Here is a 24,036-nt window from a genome sequence, read left to right as displayed (position 1 = left end):
GGAAGGAATTGAGCTGGGACAGATAAAATAGGACTCTTAGCATAAGCGGACGATATCGCTCTTTTAGAGATAATATCGAGACGATAAAAAGTCTGGGAAAAAAACTTATTAAGGCCACGGAGAAAGTGGGATTAACCGTTAACTACGATAAGACAAAATACTTAATTGTCAGCCGAAGTAACAGAAATTATGATCTAGATCTAGAACAATATATTTAGTTAGAAGGACATACATTTAAAAAAGTATCAAAATTTAAATATCTAGGATCAATTATTACTCAAGATAATGAATTTAAGACACACTCTGTTTGACAGAGGTGTTGTCGGAAATACCAACTAGCTAACAAGGGATACTACGGATTAGAAAAATTACTAAAATCTAGGACCCTCTCTAAAAATTTAAAAATAAGAATGTATATGACTATTGTCCTACACGGTTCTGGGACGTGGGCATTTAGGAAAGCCAAAGAACAGAGATTAAGGGTATTTGAGAGGAATCTCAAGAAAAATATATGGACTAGTCTTTGACAGTTAAATAAATGTAGAAAATTGCATAATTATAAACTCCAAATGCAGTTTCAAAGAGTTATATAATAGTAAAGATCACAAAAAGAAGACTCATATGGGGGGGATGCAGGCATAAGCAAAGATCTTTAGTTAGACAGGTAATAAAGGAAGAACCCATAGGTAAAAGACCTTGTAAAAAAGGATATAAAAACACGATAGGACCAGGAATCAGATGGAGAGAAGCTGCAGAGGACAGGGACAGATGGCAAGATTTGTACTTAGTGGCACGGTTTTAAGTCAAAAGAAGAAGAAGATTATGACTATTTAAAGGAAAACACCTTCATTTTAAAGAATAATATAATTTTCTGAATACAAAAAGAAAAAAATATTTTTGCGCATAAATAGGGTTCATTTAAATTACTAAATTTGTATGAAATGTATAAAAGGTTGAATAATGCATTTGTTTTTTATACATTTGGTTTCTGGTATGGTAGAATAAGTTACTAAACATAAATATTGAACATGTAAATTTTAAATGGAAAATAATTTTGAAAAAAATATTTAATAAAACAGAAATATTTTAAATATTAATTATTTAATTTTCAATAGTATAACATTTTAAATTGTTTATATCATCATAGTAAAATAAAATTGTCAATCATTGTTCTTTAACTCGTCTTGAATACCACATTTCAAATTGATTGGTAAAGCAATATCTGAAAATAAAATAATATCACATATCATATACAATTTAGTGCTTAGAATTGTCCACTAAATATTTCAGTTAAATACAAGGGCTGTATTGAAATAGAATTTTTGGAGAATGAAAACCAAGTATCGAAATATGCATTTTCAGACAAATTTCAACTTTGTAACCATTTTGGTATGCGCATACACAATACAAAAAACAACTTAATTGTAATAAATAACAACACCACTTTGTTCTATAGATTTGGGTAAAGTATTTTTTTAAATGAAATTTATGAATAATCTGTTTTTACAATATTTTAATGACGTTCAAATTCTATTTAAAAATTGAAATAAAATATCTGATATTATTAAATAACTGTAGAAATGATACACAAAAATACATATTTGTTTTCATAATTAGGGAGAAAATCAAATAAATATTACTACATCGATAGAAATTTTAAAGTGTTTGGAACATCAAAGCAAAAACTATGAACAATTTGTTAAGTAATAAAAACTAATAAATACAAATAAATAATTCTTAATGTCAAATTTATAGAATGTGTAAATTTTTATTATTTTTATTACCTTCATTATTTAGCTAATGATGGTTAAGTATAGATGGAAAAATGAAAGTAAATTACAAAAACAAATAAGTGTTTGTTTATGTCTAATTTATCTAAAAACAGTTATTTAACAATATTGGAGATATTTAAAAGATTTTTAAGAATAAATTGAACATAGTTAAAATGTTGTCAAAAATAAGTTATTATTTATATTTAAATATAAAATTGCATTTGCCAATTTTGTAAATAAAAAATAAACTTTTGATGCAAAAATTATTTAAAAAAATACTCTATAGAACAAAATTGTGTTATAATTTAGAAATAAAGTAAGCTGTATTGAACATGTGCATACCAAAAGGCTTTACAATTTGAAATTTGTCTGAAAAATACTTCATTACTCATTTTTATTCCATGAAAACCCCATTTCAAAACAAGGTCATTCAACTGAAATATTTAGTGGTATTTTGTGGCGTAAACACACTGTATAACATATTTAATACTAACCAATTTTTTTAGGGTAATCTAACTTTAAATTGTTCATCACTTCAATAAATTCATCTAAAGACTTTGAGAGACGTGGATTATAAGTCTTTTCTTCTCCAATTGTTGAAACGGTTTGACCTAAAATAAATATTTAACATAGGTATCTATTATAATATTAATACTATGGAATTTATGACACTTACTGTTACATTTTTATTTTAATGAATAGCAGACTACCACCCTAATTTTAGTAAAATAATATATTTATTTATTTGTATACCATTGTAAGTATCTACTAAGTAAAAATAATATTCTAATACCTAATTATGAAATTGAAATTATTTTCACAAGATACAAGAATGTATGCATAATAAATTGTATACTGAGTTTAATTAATGTCAAGTTTATTACACCTCTTTAAAATACAAATATTAATTTATAGTGTAAAGTACAATAGTTTATCTTTACAATCTTTACATTAAAAATATACAAAACTATTTTCAAAACATACCCGTATAATCATGTGCAGGATACACTTTATAATAATCAGGTAATGAAAATATTTGTTCATGAATAGAAGTGTATAAAGTTTCGGCATCTCCTTCTTGAAAATCAGTACGTCCACAACCACCAATCAATAAGCAATCTCCAGTGAATGCTATTGCTTCATCGTGACAAACAAATGTAACACAACCTAAATATGATAAGAAACATGATTAAGATTACTAATTTAAGTTAGTATAAAATACATAGTATTAATTTTATCACATAAAATCAAATTAAAATAAAGAATTTGTAAAGTAATAAGTAAACAAAATGGTAATCAAATTATATTTAGCCTATACATAGATAAACTATGACTAAAGGTAATATACCGTTATCATGTAACTTAAAAAACTATGAAAATTATTTAAAAATTATAAGCATTATTATTTATTTATAAATAAAAAGGTTAATATAATTTTCAATACAAGTTTTGAATTTTTTAATATTTTTTGTTTACATATCATATGCAAGACACAAAATATTTTGTAGCAGCATTTAAATATATATAAATTGCATTCAAGAACCTTGTTCTTAGGGTACAATTTTTAAATAAAATATAAATTATACAAATTGTACATTTTTAATAAAAAAATTATAAGACCATTTATCTATATTGGAAAGTTAATTATCAATCCTAACTTTCATACTATTGACAAGGTTTACTTTATACAGTTGTTAAAAACCTCCTAAATAAATGTTATAGGAATTAATTACAGAGTTCATGGCCCCCTTAAGAGTGCTTTTTGATTCATCCCTCAGGAAAAGGTAATATATATAATACATTTGATTCAATAAATTGCACATTACTCAGTATTATTTCATTAATTTAACAATATGTTTGATTTAAAATAATTTGAGTACTTACCATTCCCTATTCCAACCCCTTACAGCCCTTTTTATAAAAAATCTAATACTTAATATTTTTTGTCTCAATTAATACAACTAAAAGTAATATCGTGGACATATGCAAGAATTTGTAATCTTAACACTCAAAAAATTTACTATGGGTCACGATCAAAAGTATTAAATATTTACTTCAAAAATCTAAAAAATATAATTGAATTACTAAATTGTCCACATGAGTGGTACTCATGTGGTACTGTATGTGTCAGTTTAACTGCACATTTTTTTTCCGGACGTTTTTTGTGAATGGAGTTTGGTCTTTTTATCTCTAATCTATTATACCTACTAATATATAAAAATGATAAAATTAAGCATAAATGAAACTGTTAAGTCTAAAATAATGAAAAATGAAAAATGAAATGATGTTTCAAGTAAAAAGAATAGTAAAGCTACTCTTGAAACACTATCATTATAATAAGTAAGTACCAAGTACTAATGATAGTAATTCAGTAAAATGAACTCATTAAGAGAATGCTATACCCGCATGTGTTGTCTCTGTCATATACACGTGTAACATAGTTAAAAACTGTTTTGTGCAAGATAACTTTACTCCCTCGATATTTATATAAAAATTACCAAAATTTTAAATCGAATTAAGAAAAACTTTACCTGTGTTGAAGCATTTTAGTTTTTTTGATAGTGGTAAATAATAATTTTTAGTAATTAAATGAAAAAAACCTTAAGTTCTCAAACCTATAACTTTAATTGCATTCATGTTATCAAAAAAAATTAAAACGCTACAACACAGGTAAAGTTCTTTCCAGTGGGATTTATAATTTTGGTTGTTTTGATTAAAATATCAAGGGAGAAAAATTGTCCAGCGCAAAACAGTTTTTAACTATGTTACACGTGTATAAGACAGAGACAACAGATGCGGGTATAGCGTCCTCTTAAAAGTTATAGATAATATAACAAAGTTATATAACAATTTTATAATACAAAATGTCATTAAATATTTACCATTAGTATGTCCTGGAGTTTGTCTAACTTCAACAGAGTATCTTCCAAACTGTATTTCATCTCCTGATTTCACATATTTATCTGCTTGAGCTCCACTACATAGAGAAATAATACTTTCACATGTCGGTATTAATTTCTTCAATTCACCCGTTCCAGTCACATGATCAGCATGTACATGAGTATTGGCTAAAACAAAATTATCCTGTATATTAAACACAATAATTCAAGCTTGAAATCGATAAATATATTTAAGAAAATAGAAAAAATACATACCACAGTATAAAAGATTCAAACCAAGTCGCTTAAGTATTGAATGATCACGGTTCACCTGTTCGATAACTGGATCAATAATTATTGCTTCTTTTGCTACATAATCAGCCAATAGATATGTATATGTCCAAGATTCTTTATCAAATAACTATAAGAAATAAAAACCAAAATAATCGTAAGTATAAAATGTTTATAAAAATAATTATAAAAACAGAAATAACCTGTCTTAATACAAATGTATCTTGAGCAAGTCTACAGTCATTCATCATGGATGCTTTTGAAAATCCACGAAACAAATTTCCACGATTAGGATGTTGTCTAAAAAGTTGGCTTATAGAATTAGCTGCTATCATAATTCCATTAGAGAAATATTATTTCTAAAAAATAAATAATTAGTGTTAGTGACCGGTTAGTTTTAGTATACAAAAATGACTAACATGTCAAAGTGCCAACTATAATAGATAAAGAATAATCATATTATATGATACATAAGGCCAAGGACAAATTTTATCATTATTGCTAATTCATATGTATTCTGTGTTAAAATCCTCTTTGACCAAAATATAATAATTAAAATATATGTGTACCTACCTTACTCTAACAAATTAATAAAGTATTATTATATAATTATACTAATATAAGTAATAAATAAGGTGTTAGATAAATAGAAGTTTATACTTTTTCAGGCTGTTCCAAATTAATGATTTCTTTGGTATTCATATATATTTTAACATTATTGTCTTCAAGCTGTGATTGTTGTCAATCTTATTTTTTTCATCATTATATGTAATTAATCTATCCGTTAGATTATATAAAAAAGAAATCATGTCCGATCAGTATTTACTATGGCAACAATACAAAACACCTGTAGACTGTAGTAAATATACTATCTGTAGTCATAATAATATAGTAGTTATTAAACAATTTAAGTAATGTTTTATATTATAATATTTATAATATAAGAAAACATATTAGTTCAAATTAGGAAATTATATAATAAAATTACATAAATTAACAAGCAACCAACTATGAAAATTTCAATTCCAATTGATTAATGAATAATAAATTAAATAGTTAAAACTAAAGTAATTATTATAATGCAATCATTACAAAGTACAAACATCGGACTATAAAGAAACAAGTTAAGAACTCAAAAAAATAACCATACATTTGTAATCTGTTGTTTGTTTAGATATCATTTTTTGGTTTTTACTTATGGCGGGAAACTTTTTGATTTATATATATTTTATTTTTTTATGATTGTAAATTTATAAAATATTATTAAAATTTATCTACATTTAAAATATCTACATAATAATATGTCTATATAAGGGCCAATGAAAATTAAAAATATATAGACAGTTTTAATATTATGCTTTATAGCTAAGAGGATGTCGTACCCGCATCAATTATCTCCGTCTTACACATATAAATACGTAATACGGCATAGACAAAACACGTTTACGCAGTCTGAGTAGAACTCGCTCAATTTTTGTTCTAGAGTAAATATACCTATTATAAAATTAAAAGATGACAATATTTTTGAGGTCAAGACTATGAGTTTTTTCCATTATTCCCAATATTATGTTCATTACCTACATTGTTTAAAAATAGCAAAAATTTCAACATTTTTAAATAACATTTAACTTTTTGAAATTTCAATTTTTTTTTTTTAAACTCATCGTCTTGCCCTACAAAATATTGTCATCTTTTAATTTTATAATAGGTATATTTACTCTGGAACCAAAATTGAGCGAGTTCTAGTAGTTCTGTACTTTCTACTCAGACTGCGTAAACGCGTTTTGTCCATGTAGTACGTGTGTAAGACGGAGACAGCACATGCGGATGAGACGTCCTCTAATGTAGCTCATAAGTCGTAAATCATAATATTTCTAGACGGCTATAGGGTATAGGTATGAATTAAATAAATCTAATTTATTTTAATATTTTTATCCACCATCGGAAATTGCTATTTAGCATGACTAATTAGTAATTAGTGTAATCACTATTCATCAGTTTACAATGTAATAGTTAATAATATTAAAGGTAGTATCATATTATCAAGTAATGTATAGGTTATAGGTATAAGTCATAACATTATTATAATAACCTATTGGTTATTACTTATAAGTTATATTATATTATAATTTATAGGTAATATTATGCTAATATTGATTGTTAACTAAAGATAAATGTATGTTAACATAGGTCTAAAAAATATGAAATCTCAAGTATCGTACTTATTTGAACTATTTTTAAGTGGTATTAAAAATTTAAGATATGAAAAACTAACTTACCTATTTATCTTTAATAATTTAAGTTTTGTTAATTATATTATTTGTATTGCGAATTCTAAAATACCTATAACCGAATTATAATCTAATTTACAATTATAATAATCTCGTGTAAGAAATTTTATTTAGGTTTAAAAAAGTCACCGAGCAGTAGATATGTATATATTACCTATATATACAATATTAAGTGTAAAACCAATATTATATTAATCGTTATAATATTTTAAGTATGTTACTTATTAGTTTTTTGAATGATTTACATTATAGTTTCTGAGTGGACCAAGTGGAGCAATGAATGTATTTATTTTACAATGATGTGTTTATTTTGTATTTTTGTGTAAATGTGTACACGTTTTAAAATTCCCAGTACTTTTTTTATTATCATGAAAAAAAAAATTAAGGAACCAGGGATTTTTCTAATCTAATTTTTGACAAAATTAATTTTATATTTTTGGTGTAACGAATAATCGTTGATCTCCTACGCAGAGATTAGTGATTACCCTTCGTCGTTGCGTTCCTAGTTATCACCATATATTTGGTGATATTCTCGTTTATGACTAGTCCCATACTACTGCTGGACATTATTAGTTTTCTTGCTCTCTCCTCGACATCGTGTTTAGATTCTCCTAATATGATAATATCGTCTGCATAAGCAAGCAGTGTATGTGTCCCTATTACGTCCATTTCTTTCAGGTCTGTTATATTTCGTACTACCTTTTCCAGGGCTAGGTTAAATAATACTGGCGATAGTGCATCGCACTGTCTCAGACCAGTTTTACATTCAAACCTTATGGATAATTCTCCTAAGAAACGCACTTTGCAATAGGTTTATTCATTACACATTTGGATTAGTCTCACTAATTTGTCGGGTATGCTAAAGTTTCTCAAAGTTGTCCACAGCTGTTCGTTTGAATTACACCCTTAGACCTTTAATATTTGTTGCATATGCTCCATTCGTGCAGGTCTTCCTCTAGTATTTTTACCTTCTACGCAGCCTTCTATAATTTTTAGGCATAAGAAGTTTTAATTATTTTTTTTTTCTAGAAATATCAATTAAAAATTATTTGCTGGTAATAATACAGTAAGCAATCTTAAATTTTAAATTCAGTTTATTAATTATTATTTTTATTTTTATTTAAGTGATGTCAGTGGTGACCGCAACCAATCCGGTACCAACTTAATTTCCCAGATGGATTATATTGCAAGATTTATTAAATCCGAAGTTTTTTGAAAAACACCTTTAAGCGACTTTTAAAGGATTTTCGCCATGGGAATTGGGGACTAACTAGTAACTGTTATTATTATCTCGGCCTAAGAAAGCATTATACTTTAAAATAAATAGTTTTAAGTATAACCTTTGAGAAAGTTCACTTATTATATGAAAATTTAAAATTTTCATAAATTAAAAATAAAATAAAATATTAAATACTGCTTCAAAGAACAATTTTTTTTAATCACTGCTGCAAAAGAAAAAGAAAGCGGGCTTCTTCACGAACACAGATAATATAATGAAGCAAAAAACAACACATGACTTTAGTTATAACTATTTACTATGTATACATTATTTGTACAAAATAAATTTAAAATACAATATAATATTACATACAATGATAAATTAGGGGGGTATAATTTGTTTTATAAATTATGTAGCGCTCTGTCGCGCTCACTAGACTATTAATCGAATAGTTTGAATAAAATTTAATAAAATTTGGATAACAGATATACCATAGGCAACTTATTATACGAACCGGTTATCAAGATTTCCTTATCAATGGCATGGTTAATTTCTAACTTCATGCACTTCATTTTGTCCAACAATTGCATACGGTTTAGTGATATAATCACGGTTGTGTATACCGTGTATAATGTAATAATTAAAAAATAAAATTGTTATCATGATATGATTTTGTATATACTATATAGGCACCCGATTGTATTTGTAATACATTGGTACTTTGATGCTTTTTAACATGGTAGTTTGTAAGTATTGGATATTTAAATTCTCCATTCAGTGTTTTTTTATAATCGAGGTTAAATATTTATTTAATTCTTATTTTTTTATTGTTTTTATTTTAGGACGTGTAGTTAATTTTATCAATATGGATTCCGTCTCAACATCAGTTCCACCAGATATTCCAAACTCCGACGACAGTAACTATAAATATATAGATGGAGTATGTTTTTACACAGATCCAAGTACTAAAAAAGAATATACTTGGAATAAGGAAAAAAAAACTTGGGCTGAAAAAGGCTTTGAAAACTACGAATATGATGAAATTTTTAAAACATACAAATATACTGATAAACAAACAAGTAATTACTTTCTGTATATATATTAAGCAATAAATGAAGTTTACCAATCACTATTTCAAAATCTTTAAATTTTAAATTGTCGTTAAATAACATGAAATAATTTAAATAGCTTCAAATCCAATATCTAAACAAAAATTTGTTGTTGTTTTTGTCAGTTACAAAAAGAGATATACACAGTAAATTACATGTATCCCGTTACTTTAACTATTATTTAATTTCACAGGTAAAATAATTTAATGATTATTTATAGATAAATTATTATTTTAGATGTTTCTTATTTGTGGGATCTAAAGTCTAATAAATGGGAAGTTCAAAAAAAAGAAACTATAAGTTTGGTAGAAGAAAAAACCTTTGATGATATTAATGACGGAGAAGAATTTGATGATGATGATGAAAAAGGAAGAATTCAGCGTACAGAAAAGCGGCAAGATATGACCAAAGGAAAGTATGGGCATGATGGTATAACCCAAACTTATACTGATCCAGCTGATGGAACAGTTTATATTTGGGACAGAGAGAAAAATGCTTGGTTTCCTAAGGTGCATTATAATGATTATTATTTTTACTACATTGCGTATTCTCGCGAGCTCTAATCAGCTAATTTGGTTTATATGTTTAAAATGTATAGAATACAGACTTGTGAGGGACTCAACGTCATTCTCAGACCACTAAATGGCTAAATTTATTTATTAAAAAATCTATAATACAACTCCTAGATAAGGTTTTCTTATAAGATTCATTTGTATCGATAATGAAATAGTTATAATATACTAGATATAACCAGACTATAGAGTATGCATAATTGATTCAGCACAATCAATGGATTTATAGGAAAGGCTTGTATAATAATAATTGACAATTTCATAAATAAGAAAACATTAAGATTTATTGAACTGTCTACTTATTTATAAGAGAATAAAAGATTTAATGATTATTAGATTATTATTTATTAGGTAGGTTTAAAAAATGTAAATGCTAAAACTCATAAAAAAAAATAGTTTAATCCATTTACCGTATTTTAATTTTAAATAGTCAATTATTAAAAGAATTGCTCTTTAAAATATACAAATTATAATTATTAAATAAATTCCTAAAAAATACATTGTAAAATCAATTCATTCATTAAATTGATCAGAATCTAAAATAAGATGTTATTGATAACTGCAATATGAATAAATTATAAGAATTGTAAATTATTGTGTATATTTAACATTTATTAACATTTTGATAAATTGTAGTATTTAATATTGTTTTAGATTGATGATGACTTTATGGCCCATTATCAACTGAGTTATGGATTTAATTCAAATGATAATTCTGCTATAAGCATAAATAGTACGGACACATTGAAAACAAATACTATTGGAGCTCAAAGTAAAGAAAATAAATCTGAATCTACCTTGAATGCTTCTGGTGTAAAATCTGAACCTGAAAAAAGGAAACTCCCGCAACCTTCTGAACCAAGTAAATTAATACTTTTTTTTTTTAAATTTCAAGAAAATGATTTTTTTTTTTTAACTAATTTGTAGATTGGTTTGAGATTGACGAAGAGCATAATACAAAAGTATATGTCTCAAATTTGCCATTAGATATAACTGAACAGGAATTTATTGATTTAATGCAAAAATGTGGATTGATCATGAAAGATATCGACAGTGGTCAAATGAAAATTAAGCTTTATACTGAGCGAGGCACAGACATTCTTAAAGGAGACGCTCTATGCACATACATAAAGGTATTATAAGTATTTGTTATAATAATATTACTAATAATATGATTGCAAATTTAATCGTTAATATATTTTAATAAACTCAATTATTTATTTTAAATAAATAGTGTTAAAACTGGTTCTTTTATATATTGCTATTTTTGTAATTTTTAAGCATTGATTAATTATTTTTTTTTAGCTAAAAGTTAAAATACATATATTTGTTTAGTTCTTTTTTATTGGTTATTAAATCTATACAACTTTATTTAAATGTATTGTACAAATTATTTGTACTTAAGGATTAGCTTATTAGTATTTTATTGTTTATTTTACTTAGCTACAAAATTATGTCCAATATTTTAAGGTTATTGTTTTATTATTGAAGACATACATTTTATATCCCAGTGTTACAGATAAATATGTGCACTATTTATATACTACTTGATGATTTTTACATCTTAGAAATGTTATTGGAACCATAGGTATTATATTATTATTTTATTTTTTTATTTAACCATGTAACTTATTAATACTTTATTTAATTTTATAAATTATAAATTATAATTATCAGGTCAGTAAACATTTGTCCATACTATAAATAAACATTTGGTAACCTCCTAGCAAAAGCTGATATTAAAATTACTTAGATTTGTGCTCTATACTTATTAGGTTCTAATAATTTGTATTACAATATGTCGATATTTATTTTTTCTTGAAATTAAGTTTTGATTTCATATACTGACTTTCAATGTGAGTATATAATTTTAAAATTTGTTAAATAATAGTTGTATAACTTTAATTATAAATAGGAAATATTTCAAATATTCTTAAATAATTTAATAATATTTATCAACTGGGTTTAAAATGTTATTATATTTTTTTTTTGAATGAATATTATATTTGCTCTTAAACTGTAATGTTTATACATTCTGGTTGAGGTTTAGCTTCACATATAAAGTTTTTTTTTTGTAAGCAACTTTGTGCATTCCATGCATAATCATTATTTGGATTTAGTGATAAACACTGCCATTGATCATTTCTGTCATTGTCTAAATGTTGTATTGTTTCAATTCTATTGTATCGAATTTTACGTCCTGATGTGGCCCATTTCCATTGGTCTTGGCTCCAATCATAAATGCCACCTATCCATCTTTCTTTTGTTTCTAAATTAACCAATATAAAAATGTTAAGATTAGTTTGAATTAAAATTTAAAATAATTTTAAAGTTTGTTTCTTTATTTTCATATATAATACTATTTCAGTGTTTAACCTTAATTCAGTATAATTAATAGCTTGTAAAAGAAATAACTGACAATTATGATAAACTAATTATTTAATAATTAATAACCGAGGAAGAGCGCAAATAGCTTATATCTAAATATCTAATATTATTAATTTATCAATCAATAAAATGAAAACCAGTTTATTATCTAGATGTATTAATTATATAATTAATTTTTATAACCATGCCCTTATAATATTATACAAATTTCATATTATGTGCTATTAACAGAGTTATTGCATTTTATAATAAGGTAACTATAGTTTAGTACATATAGTCTACCCCATTAAAGTTTATACTACAGTATTATTTTGTTATTATATGTTGGTTTATACTGTATATTCTATAATAGTAAGCATTCATAGTTATCATTAAGACAAGTTACATCAATTCATATATTTCGATACAATTCTCACAATGCAGCAGCATTGTTATTTAATGTTTATGTATAGTTCCAGCCTATGAATATCATGTACACAATACAAATTACAGTATCTTAATACTGCCCATTCCTAGTAATAATACATATTTCTTGTTCTTATTAAAAATTAAAAAATATCAATAAATAAATAAACTGATTAGAATAAAAGTTATTACACCAGTTAGTTGTTCTTTCTGTAAAACACTGTATAATAATACTTTATAGCAAACTAACCTGGCTTTTCATAGGATAAGTGTTATTATGAATATGATATGTTGACATTATAACCTATTTATGTGATGTATAAGCATAATATTATACTTAACTTAATTTGTATTTAATAGTCAGCCTTTCTTATTTAGTAAAAAATAGGATTTGGAAATTATGGTATTTGCATGTTTTTAAGGGTTATTAGATTTATTGCTTAGTAAGCTAAGAATTACACTATGAAACACTGAAAAAAAAAAATCAATTGCGTATAGTTTTGCATAGTTTTTGGTATTTTAGTTTTAAGAGTATACTTTTTATTTTACAATTTTTTACAGTATTTTTGATGATTAATGATAAAAAATTTATAAATTTGTAAATAATAAATATATATTAATTTTGAAAGATCTCAGTTTTCACTACATATTATATATATTATTTTTAAATTCTTAATTAGTATAATAAAAAAATAATAAATCTATATATATTATTTGCTCCGTATAATGATTAATTTTAAATGTATGTAACTATATACACATTTTTATGTGTACTATTATAATTAGAACAATTAAAATATATATATTTTTAAAGCTATTTATTATTTATTATTAAAGTTATTTTAGAATTGTCTTAAATAGTCTATTTAAATAAAATTAAACTGATAAATAATATAATTTTTTTAATAAATTCATATTATTGTATATAGAGAAAATACAGATTATTTTGTTGATATAGTGAGTAGTGCTATAAGTAATGACGGTAATGTACAAGTACTTTAGTTTCTGAAAATTACATACCTATGTACCTATATTTGGTATTTAAAAATAATTACCATTTCTTCTATATTTTAAAAACTTTCGAATATTATGATCCTCCACTTCTTTAGCAAGCACAACAAGTTTACTTCCTTTTGCCAAATATTTGCATTCAAAAAAAGCTTCTTGCCACGTTACAGTTTCCTTACTTAAATAATAACAGTTACTTCCAAATTTTGAAAATCCTTTTTGACAATTGTACACCAATTTTGATTCACATATATAACATGTAACTGAAAAAAAATGAAATGTATCCTTGTTATAAAAAATATGTCAATTGTTTTTATTTTATTTGAACCTACCAATCATTATTAAATAAAGAAAAACAATTTTTAACTCGGCTAATATTTTAAAATTCATTTTTAGTTTGAAAAAAAGTAAAAAAAAAATTTTAAGAAACGTTGTTCTTTACGAGATCAGTTACACTTTAATACTAAAATATTTCCATGGACTTCCCAGTATTACGGTTTTTTATTCATTATTCAACCTTCGGGCGTGTTTAGATCATCCAGCCAATTAAATTATAAAACATCGCGCTATGAATTTCAGTAAATATTGATTTATATTAAAAAAAATAATAATAATACTTATAAACTAGTTATGTTTGGTAGATACTGAAACTTATATAATTATGTTTATTTTATATTTTTAATTAGTGGTAATTTCTATTACATATCTCATATGTATTAACAGTGGCGGATCTATTATATTTTTTACCTGATGCAAATTATAAAATTAGCGTTCTCATATAATTCATCCTTCCTCTATTATGTCTATAATTGTTGATATATTAACTTATTTAGTAATTTGGCGCCCTCCGATCAAGACTTCCGGGGCAAGTGCCCTGGTTAGCTCCTCCCTTTAAATCGAGCCCCGTGTATTGTATTTGTATAGATTAAATCTTTATTTTCCAAGATTTAGAAATATTTTTTGTATTTTCGAAATTTTTGTTTTTTTTTTTTTTTAAATAAAAAATTTAAATGTAGATAAGTGTTTATATAAAACCATGATGTCAATTACTTACAACAACCCACAATTTCTTACCTAGGATTAAATTAACTGTTCTTCTTTATTTATATACCTTTTCAGTATTATTTCTATCTTTAACTTGTTATTATATGTTAATTTAATTAATCAACTTAATTAAATTTAAATACACTATTTTTGTAAATGCTGATTGATATTAATTATTCATAAAAAAAAGAGTAAAATAAAAAACAGAAGCCGGCATTTTATTTTTAAAATTTATTATCATACTAATTTACAATTTTAAGCACTTATACGCATTTTTTTATATAAAAATATATATCGCCTATTAAATAAATACATAAAAAAAATTAATGGTTAACGATTGTTGTAGGTATTATTTTGTATGCTCTTATAACTATAGATATTTATTAATTTTAATAACATGACATTGAAAATAGTTGTTTTATTTTTTTTAACTATAATTAGTCATTATTTCATCGATACCAATATTTAATATTATCGAATTTTTACTATAAAAAAATAATATCTTAAACATATTATTATATGTACTTCACTTAACTAACTATTATTTATAATGTTTAAGTTGAAGAAGTAATCTGTTTTTAATTTTTTTATTAAGAATTGTATTGAAACACAGATTAAATCGAACATCGATTGTACCTTACTACCATCCTATTTTATAAATTTAAAATAACATTTTTTTTTTGTTTTTTATTATAGTTTTACAATTACTTGCGTAATTGCTAAATATATTTTTATTATTATATCGTTGGTTTTTCATAAATACCTACATATTATATTACTTATGTAAATATGTTATAATATTAAATGTTTAATATTTACCAATAACAGTCGCTTTAGATTCTCAGACATTTTCCCCCCAAGACACTCCTAAAAAAAAACCAATATAATTTGCATGTTAACGCCCTTCCTGAAATAATTATTATCATTAAAAACTATACATTGTTAAACTGTTTTAATCTAAATTACCACTCCTCAAAAGCTTTTGTGTTTATTGTTATTTCGTACCTTGCTATTAAATGTAAAAGTTATAATTGCATTTGCGCAAATAATGGAATTTATACTTAAATTCTGTGAGGCGCAAACATTAAAATACTGTAAAAAGCCAAGTTGAATGTTGATTACATTAATAGGTTTTAATAAAGATTTGCCATACGTTTTAGAGGTATTTAAGAAAAACTTTATGTTTCCGCCTATGTACAATTTTATCAATCTCAAATGTTCTTTTCTCGATTAATTTTATTTCGAAAAAAAAGTAGTAAGTGATTTAATTATCCGAATTTTATTATTTTTATTTAGCAATTAATTTTATTTTCAAATTATTCTACACATTTTACAGTATTAATAGTAAATAGTATTATACGTGTACTGGTGTACCTACTTATACACTATTCTACGCCATTTCACTTGAACTACAGATGCCAATGAGTAGGAATTAGTGACTTCAATATCAAGAGTATAATAATGTCAATGCAATCAGTAATTATTAAGTTAATGCATTTTCCAGATAATAATATGATATAAATAATATATATAGTCAAGACCCAACTTATCTATTACCTTGTTTTCCCTGAGACAGTGAGACTCAAATTACTGCTTTTGAAAATGTACATAAATTAACGCAAATTCAGTTTACCTAACCCGTTTCTTGTCCCGAATTAATTGGGTAGGTTGTGTAGAACAGACTGATGGACAAAGAATTGAACATTCCTTGTCTCTTTTTGTTCATCAGTTCATCACTTCTGAGCGTTATAGAGTGATTGTCTGGATGTACAAATAATTTGTACTGTACAATGTCAATATGTGATGTGTTAATGTATTCCATAACCTATAGAAGTATAGAGAGTATACCCATGACCATATTTAGGTTTAGTTGGTGCCTTAACAAATCACAGTTATTGCGTCCCTCTACCCAAAAACAAATTAGACATTTTTATTTTGTTTTTAGCCATAATTTTGAATTACATAATTGATCACTTAATGCTGACTATTTTCCTTTTTTTTTTCAAGAGCTCGAATTGGTTTTATGAAGTCATTTTGTTTTTATTCTACCATAGCTATTGAAAATAAAATGTTTTTATGTTTATAATATTATAGTTGTTATTGCATCAATTGAAACATCTTGGAAATTATTATTACTACATAGCAATTAATGTATATATATATATATTTGTTTAACATGTAATTATGGGTGTGTGAGTGACGATGAGCGTGTCTTAAAAAATATATAGTTATATTTCATATTCGTACATATACACATTGTTGTGACTCGTGTATAAAATAGGATAAAATATATCGGTACTCATTTTTTTTACTTTTAAAGTTTTAAATTGTAACTTCACAGAACAAATACACTTATATCATTATACATTTGAGTTTGAGAAATAATGAGTATGCAAATGTCTTAGAATTCACCTGTGTGGCCGAGTCTACGGGGGGGGGGGGGGGAGATCTATCGCCCCTTGGATCCGGCGCCTGGGTACTATTAATTGTTATTATACATTATAAATTGTGAATAGTTTCAGACTTACGGACTACAGTAAAATAAGAATGAAGCGTTAAAAATTTAAAAAAATGTACTGCAACGAATGCAACGTTTTGCACTTGCACGAATACGTAAATATTTTAAACCTTTAATAAGTAAATGTTATACCACTAATACTTATCAATTAGTAGTACCTATATGCCTATTACGATGATATAAATTATCATATTATTATAATTCAGTAGAGTTCTATTTTTGTGGTGAGGGAAAACTCGTGTTGAAATAAATTGTCACGTTCTTGTATTCAGCTTTATTTCGATTTTCAAAACAACGGAATTTTAATTATTAACTTTTTAAGTATTTACCTAATTTTAACTAAATATTTTAAAGTTTCCCCGTTAAGTCCATTTGACGAATAAATAAGTTATTAGTAATAACATATTACATTATTACAGGCTACGTGGGATGTATATAGGATGACAAGGACGATTTTTTTCTTTTATTTTATTTAGGACCTCAATGGTACGTCTAAGGTCTACAGTTTACAATAAATATTTCTATCAATCATCCATCAATATATGCATGGTATGAGGTAATGAGGTTATGCACTATGTTAGACTAGTTCTTGTGTTAGTCATAATTCATACATCATGAATTATTACGTTTATGCACGATGGCATCATAAGCGTCCATTACCTATTGAGTATTGACAGAAAATAATATGTCAAACTCATCAAGTCGACCTTATAAAGTTTAAATTCCAATGACGTTATTTATAAATTATAAGTTATAGAATTATGTATAGGACGAAAACACGTTGTTCAACTATTAAATAAAAGTGGATTTTACGATTATGATTTTTACTGTTATTATTTGTTTTTTATTTTTAGAAAGAATCAGTAGATCTAGCATTAAAGTTGTTAGATGGTTACATATTTCGGGAAAAAGAGATCCATGTGGAAAAAGCAAAATTTACAATGCGTGGAGAAAAATATGACCCATCATTAAAACCAAAAAAGAAAAAACGAAAAGATAAAGAAAAGATAAAAAAAATTCAAGAAAAGTAACTTTTCAATTTCACTATTATAAACAATAATCTACTATAAATGATATATTATGTTCGTATAATAAATTATCTGTTTTCCTTAAGGCTATTTGATTGGAGGCCTGATAAAATCATCGGGGGAAGAGGAAAACATGAAAATGTTGTAATCGTTAAAAATCTATTCGAAAAAGAAACATTTGACAATGATGTCTCATTACTCTTAGAATATCAAAGAGATCTCAGGGAAGAATGTTCAAAATGTGGTATAGTGAAAAAAGTAGTTGTATATGATGTAAGTATACAATAATTTATAATAAATTACCAGTTTTTTTTTAAATTAAATTCTTGTGAATACCTATTTTACATTGTTAACTCATCTCAAGTTTCAATATGAATTTAACTTAATATATTAATAATACTTCTATCAAACCTAAATTAAATATATGCATATTCCATTCATACATGATATATATCATATTAAATTTAAAAAAATAACATCGTATAAGATGTCTAAATTTATAGAAACTAGAAAGTAAATGTACTCTTTTTGTCGCACAAATGACTCGTCTATAGATAATAGGGTTTGAATGTTAAACATACATATGGAATATTAAGTAAAACATTCTTAGATGCATATGTCATTGGCTATTTAAGACCAAATAAATAAGACTGCTGAAATATTTTCAAACTTTTTAGGTTGTAGATATAATTCTTAACTATATACTATTTATTTTTAAAGAGACATCCAGAGGGCGTTGCTCAGATTAATTTTAAGGAACCTGAAGCAGCTGATGCTTGTGTGCAACTATTAAATAATAGGTGGTTTGGGCAAAGAAAAATAACTGCTGAAACATGGGATGGAAAAACTAAATACAAGTGTGTATAATCAATTTAAATAATTAAAAACAGTTAATTTTTAATTATAATTTATATTTAAATATTTTTTTACTATTTAGAGTCACTGAAACACCTGAAGAAACTGAAGAACGTTTAAAGAAATGGGAGACATATTTATTAGCCACTGGTAGTACTGAAAAGAACGATGCTCATGAATCTGATAGTGATTCAGTAAAAACAAAAAGTGGCGGAGAAAGTGATGATGAAATGCCATCAACTAATCAGACTATAAATAATGAAAATAAAGGTTTTTATATAATATTAAATAATATATAATTATTTATAGATAATAACAAATTTATGAGATAGTATTAAGGTAAAAAATAAAATAAAATATAATATATTAAAATAATTATTTAATTTACAGATGAGTCCAAGTCAAATTAGTCTTCTCCAGCAGGTATAGCATCTTCTAACCTTTTGTTGAACTTTATTCGCAATTCAGTGGCCAAATCACCTTTCAGTTGATCTTGCACAAACCAACAAGACACATCCATTTGGACCTAACACAACAATCAATTAAAATACTTTTATTGTATTTTGAATGTATAAAAATTATTTAAACATTAATAAAGATTGTAAGAACATACATTTTACTTTTATTCCAATACAAAAAAGCGCTAGAGAATAATATTAAAGACATATTTTTATATAGAATAATAATAAAAAGAAAAACTTTTTTATATAACTATCTAGTTCTAGTATAGAATGATATTTTGAAATGTGTTCTAAATAGATCCTAAGTAGTATTTTTCTCTGTTATAAAATAATTTTTGTGATATTGAACTTATTATTTAAAATATTTAAAAGATTAATACAAGACATTTTTGATTTAATTAAATCTTTTCAACTATCTTAAATAATAAATATATTTAAATAAATTTAATTTTTTGTAATAAAAATTAGCCATCAAGAATCTAACCTGTGATAATATTTTATTATATCACACATGCTTATTTTAAACATTATATCATAAATACCATTTCACATGATCCTCTCAAGGCTCCACAAAGTATATTGCTATATTTGAGATTTTGATAGTTATCTGGTAGTTCCACAAACTCAGTTAGTGGATTAGTGTCAAATGTTAAGGAAAACTCATCTCCAGCAGCACTCCAATTAGTTAAAGCCGGAGTTATACCCAAATACATTTTAAATGCATACTAAAATAAAAAGATTATGAACACTTCAAAGTCTAGTAATTAGGTACAAAAACGTTTTATAATATATGCACAATTCTAACCTGAATTTTATCTGCAGTTTCTCTTAAATCATAACATCTTCCAGCATTAGTACGTGCTAAAAAATCTTCAACCATTCGTACTCCAATATTATAACCCATTCGATCTAACTGTTTATTTACATCCTCAACGTTTTCATAGTCTTTCATTAATTGCGACACTATGGCTCCATAAGTTAAAGTAAATAACTCGGAGTTCTGAAAATAATTTATGAATTAATTGAAATAAATAGGATGTACTTACTATACAAAAATAAAAGAATTATAGTATCTATCTATAATAGTATTAAGTATAAATAAATAATATAATAATAGATATACCTAAGATATATTTACTATTGGTAAAGTTTTCTGTGAAACATTTCATTTGTATGAGTACAACATTTAAAAAAAAATAATAAATATTTCTAAATCTCAAAAATGTATAATAAGATGGTAATATTGATTATAATATATTTTATCAGTATTATAAAAAAAACCATAGAATAAGTCAAAAATAAATTTTAACAAGTAGAATAAAAACTGGGAAAGTCACTCGTCTGTATAATTGTAGATAGTTTACTGATATTGGGGTATATTGTCGTTGAATACATTCGATTTTAATGATGTTAGCTCAGTATAATGTTACTTGATATAAAAATATTTGGTATTAAATGGAACAAATACTTACAACTTTCTTAACGTCTAATCTCGTGTTCTGTCGAGACATGGTTATTGTGGATAATCGTAGACAAGATTATAATTTTTTTAATTACACACAAAATAAATGTTGCAGTAACGCAGTATAGAAAATTCTAAATATTCACAAATAACTTGAATTTTCTTTAAAGATTATAGAATCTTTTATCAGTTACTTATAATTGATAATATGACCGATGATAAAAATATAATAGTATCTTAAATTGTGATATGGCCTAAAGACCTAAACAACATCAAAAGATCCAAATTTTAAATCGTTCACGTTTTTTTTTTAAATGCAATAAATACTTTATTTAAAATTATTTTAGAATAACCAATAAACTAAGTAAAGTAAATGTATTCCAATTTCCAATATTTTTTTCCCCAACAATCAAATTTTGATTTCAAATTTATTTTTTAAGAAAAACATAACCTAATAATATTTTAGCTTATATTGTGTTTACTTTTTGATGAATGATAAGGACATTGATTACCGGCAAAGTTGAAACTTTAAAAGTATCTTGAAAATTTCGAGTGTTGTCTGTTTAGTTTAGTTACACATAATTTTAAAAACGTTAAATAATTTAATAAATACCAACAATATGAATGACGCTGATACTTATAAATCGTATTTGAAGCGCACCGTTTATGTAGGTGGATTAGCTGAAGAAGTTGATGATAAAGTATTGAGATCTGCATTTATTCCTTTTGGTGATATAGTCGATGTCCAGGTAATCTACTTATTGATGTATATCCATAATATAAATTAATTCAATTTAAAATTTATTATGAATTTTAGATGCCATTAGACTATGAATCTGAGAAACACCGAGGATTTGCATTTGTTGAGTTTGAACAACCCGAAGATGCGTTAGATTCTATTGACAACATGAATGAAGCAGAGATATTTGGCCGCACTATTCGCGTTAATTTAGCTAAACCTCAAAAGATTAACAGAGGCTCAACCAGACCTGTATGGTCGGAAGATGACTGGCTTGTACAGTATGCTGGTAAGACATTGGAACCCAAGGACGATAAAAAAATTGAAGAAGACAAAAGCAAAGATGAAGCAAAGAACCCACAAGTTTATCTTGATATTAAAATTGGTAAAAAGGATGCCGGTCGAATTATCATTATGCTACGAGCTGATATTGTGCCACGTACAGCAGAAAATTTTCGTTGTTTATGTACCCACGAGAAGGGTTTTGGGTATCAAAATACTACGTTTCATAGAATCATTCCAAATTTCATGTGTCAAGGCGGTGACATTACTAATAACAATGGTACTGGCGGACTATCAATTTATGGAAAAAAGTTTGACGATGAAAATTTTGAACTAAAACACACAGGCCCGGGTGTCTTATCTATGGCTAATTCTGGGCCAAATACAAATAGTTCACAATTTTTTATTTGTACAGCACGTACAGAATGGTTAGATAATAAACATGTTGTGTTTGGCCATGTGTTAAGCGGTATTGATGTTATGAAAAAAATAGAGAAATGTGGAACAAAAGCGGGTCTGCCAACTGAGAAAGTAATAATTGGTTCTTGTGGACAGTTAGCTTAGTGACATTTATATTTTAATAAGACTTTTTTTGTATACATTAATTTTATATTTTATTGATTAATGTAATTTATCTTTCAAAGTGTATTAATTAGTTTTGTAAATTATATATTTAAAAATGAAAATATTTTTTCTTAAAAATACTAAGTGTAACATTGAGTAGAATGATTCTAGTTTCTCAATTTATCATATGATATATAAATGATAGTTGTTAAATCCAATACATAATTATAACGAAAATAAACATCTGTGAGATGGTAATCTGTAAATAAATATTTATGGCCTAGGCATAAATGCACATTGAGTCTGAGTTTTAGGAGTACTAAAAGTGGCCTATAAGGGGCTTTGTCCCTTACACCACCTTTAACTAACTAAAACAAAATCATTAATTTTCAAATAAAATCATAAATTATAACATTAAAGAAAATTAAGAAGAAATCTGATTTTCAAAAAGAAGCTTTTATTAATTAATTTACAACCAACATCCGATACTTCCTTAACAATATGAAATCAATTAATAAGACTTTTTTTTTGTAATAATAATATATTATATCCAATTTAGATTCATCAATTGTATCAAAGGAATAATAAATTAATTGTGTATAAAACATGACTTAATGTTATTATATAGAAAAAGAACTACAGCGAGTTCTGCTTAATGTGATCATTGGTTTATAGAATCAGCCGTTTATTGGAATAAAAATTGAAAGTCCCAAACCAATTCTTATGTTACTAATGTTAGATTAACCTCTTATTAGAATTATCAAGTACAAGATAATTGAATCATTTTTAAGAAAATTCTTATCATTTTAATAGTATTTGAAACCTTCACTAAAAAGAAAAAAGAATTGTTTTGAAAAAGTTAAAAGGAGCTATTCAAAAATGTGTCGAAAATGACACTTTTCAGTTCCAAAAGTTATTGATACAATATACATTATTATTTATTTATAGACAATTAAAAATCATGTATATATTATATTAATTGAATATGGATTTTAATTTTAGGCTAATATGAAAATTAAATTAGTAGATTCTCAAGTACAATCAAAAGGTTAGGTTTCTTTACTTTATTTAAAATTTATTTTGTTTTAATCTAATTTTAAACATACATATAAATATAAATTCATCAATAAAAAAAATGTTTTATAGAAT

General features: G+C 25.2%; 5 protein-coding genes across 6 annotated transcripts; 2 read left to right on the top strand and 3 right to left on the bottom strand.

The window, feature by feature from the left end:
* Positions 1-1,082: 1,082 nt before the first annotated feature.
* LOC113548121 (persulfide dioxygenase ETHE1, mitochondrial) lies at positions 1,083-5,854 on the bottom strand. 2 transcript variants are annotated; one of them, XM_026948809.1, is made up of 7 exons: positions 5,603-5,854; positions 5,146-5,301; positions 4,928-5,072; positions 4,655-4,840; positions 2,757-2,939; positions 2,267-2,383; positions 1,083-1,222 (listed from the first exon to the last, which is right to left on the bottom strand). In XM_026948809.1, exons 2-7 carry the CDS (start codon positions 5,275-5,277, stop codon positions 1,161-1,163), a joined length of 825 nt encoding a protein of 274 aa, XP_026804610.1. In that variant the 5' UTR covers positions 5,278-5,301; positions 5,603-5,854; the 3' UTR covers positions 1,083-1,160. The 2 variants fall into 2 exon arrangements, with proteins under 2 accessions (XP_026804610.1, XP_026804611.1); XM_026948810.1 differs by lacking the exon at positions 5,603-5,854 and having other exon boundaries at positions 5,146-5,373.
* Positions 5,855-9,041: 3,187 nt separating this feature from the next.
* On the top strand, positions 9,042-19,993 carry LOC113550559 (HIV Tat-specific factor 1 homolog). The gene is made up of 10 exons (XM_026952482.1): positions 9,042-9,198; positions 9,295-9,531; positions 9,799-10,070; positions 10,788-10,995; positions 11,061-11,266; positions 18,351-18,523; positions 18,611-18,797; positions 19,245-19,381; positions 19,462-19,649; positions 19,770-19,993. Exons 2-10 carry the CDS (start codon positions 9,318-9,320, stop codon positions 19,787-19,789), a joined length of 1,605 nt encoding a protein of 534 aa, XP_026808283.1. The 5' UTR covers positions 9,042-9,198; positions 9,295-9,317; the 3' UTR covers positions 19,790-19,993.
* Positions 12,101-14,471, bottom strand: LOC113550562 (regenerating islet-derived protein 4-like). The gene is made up of 3 exons (XM_026952485.1): positions 14,267-14,471; positions 13,982-14,197; positions 12,101-12,402 (listed from the first exon to the last, which is right to left on the bottom strand). Exons 1-3 carry the CDS (start codon positions 14,322-14,324, stop codon positions 12,146-12,148), a joined length of 531 nt encoding a protein of 176 aa, XP_026808286.1. The 5' UTR covers positions 14,325-14,471; the 3' UTR covers positions 12,101-12,145.
* Positions 19,739-21,475, bottom strand: LOC113550561 (trafficking protein particle complex subunit 3). The gene is made up of 4 exons (XM_026952484.1): positions 21,313-21,475; positions 20,646-20,840; positions 20,383-20,565; positions 19,739-19,905 (listed from the first exon to the last, which is right to left on the bottom strand). Exons 1-4 carry the CDS (start codon positions 21,349-21,351, stop codon positions 19,786-19,788), a joined length of 537 nt encoding a protein of 178 aa, XP_026808285.1. The 5' UTR covers positions 21,352-21,475; the 3' UTR covers positions 19,739-19,785.
* Positions 21,476-21,772: 297 nt separating this feature from the next.
* Positions 21,773-23,011, top strand: LOC113550560 (peptidyl-prolyl cis-trans isomerase E). Its single transcript, XM_026952483.1, has 2 exons — positions 21,773-22,051; positions 22,120-23,011. Exons 1-2 carry the CDS (start codon positions 21,923-21,925, stop codon positions 22,885-22,887), a joined length of 897 nt encoding a protein of 298 aa, XP_026808284.1. The 5' UTR covers positions 21,773-21,922; the 3' UTR covers positions 22,888-23,011.
* The last annotated feature ends 1,025 nt before the right edge of the window (positions 23,012-24,036 follow it).

Source organism: Rhopalosiphum maidis, chromosome 4 (genome assembly GCF_003676215.2).
Source record: "Rhopalosiphum maidis isolate BTI-1 chromosome 4, ASM367621v3, whole genome shotgun sequence".
In the NCBI taxonomy this organism is placed as follows: Eukaryota; Metazoa; Arthropoda; class Insecta; order Hemiptera; family Aphididae; genus Rhopalosiphum; species Rhopalosiphum maidis.
This window is presented reverse-complemented; position numbering and strand designations above follow the sequence as displayed.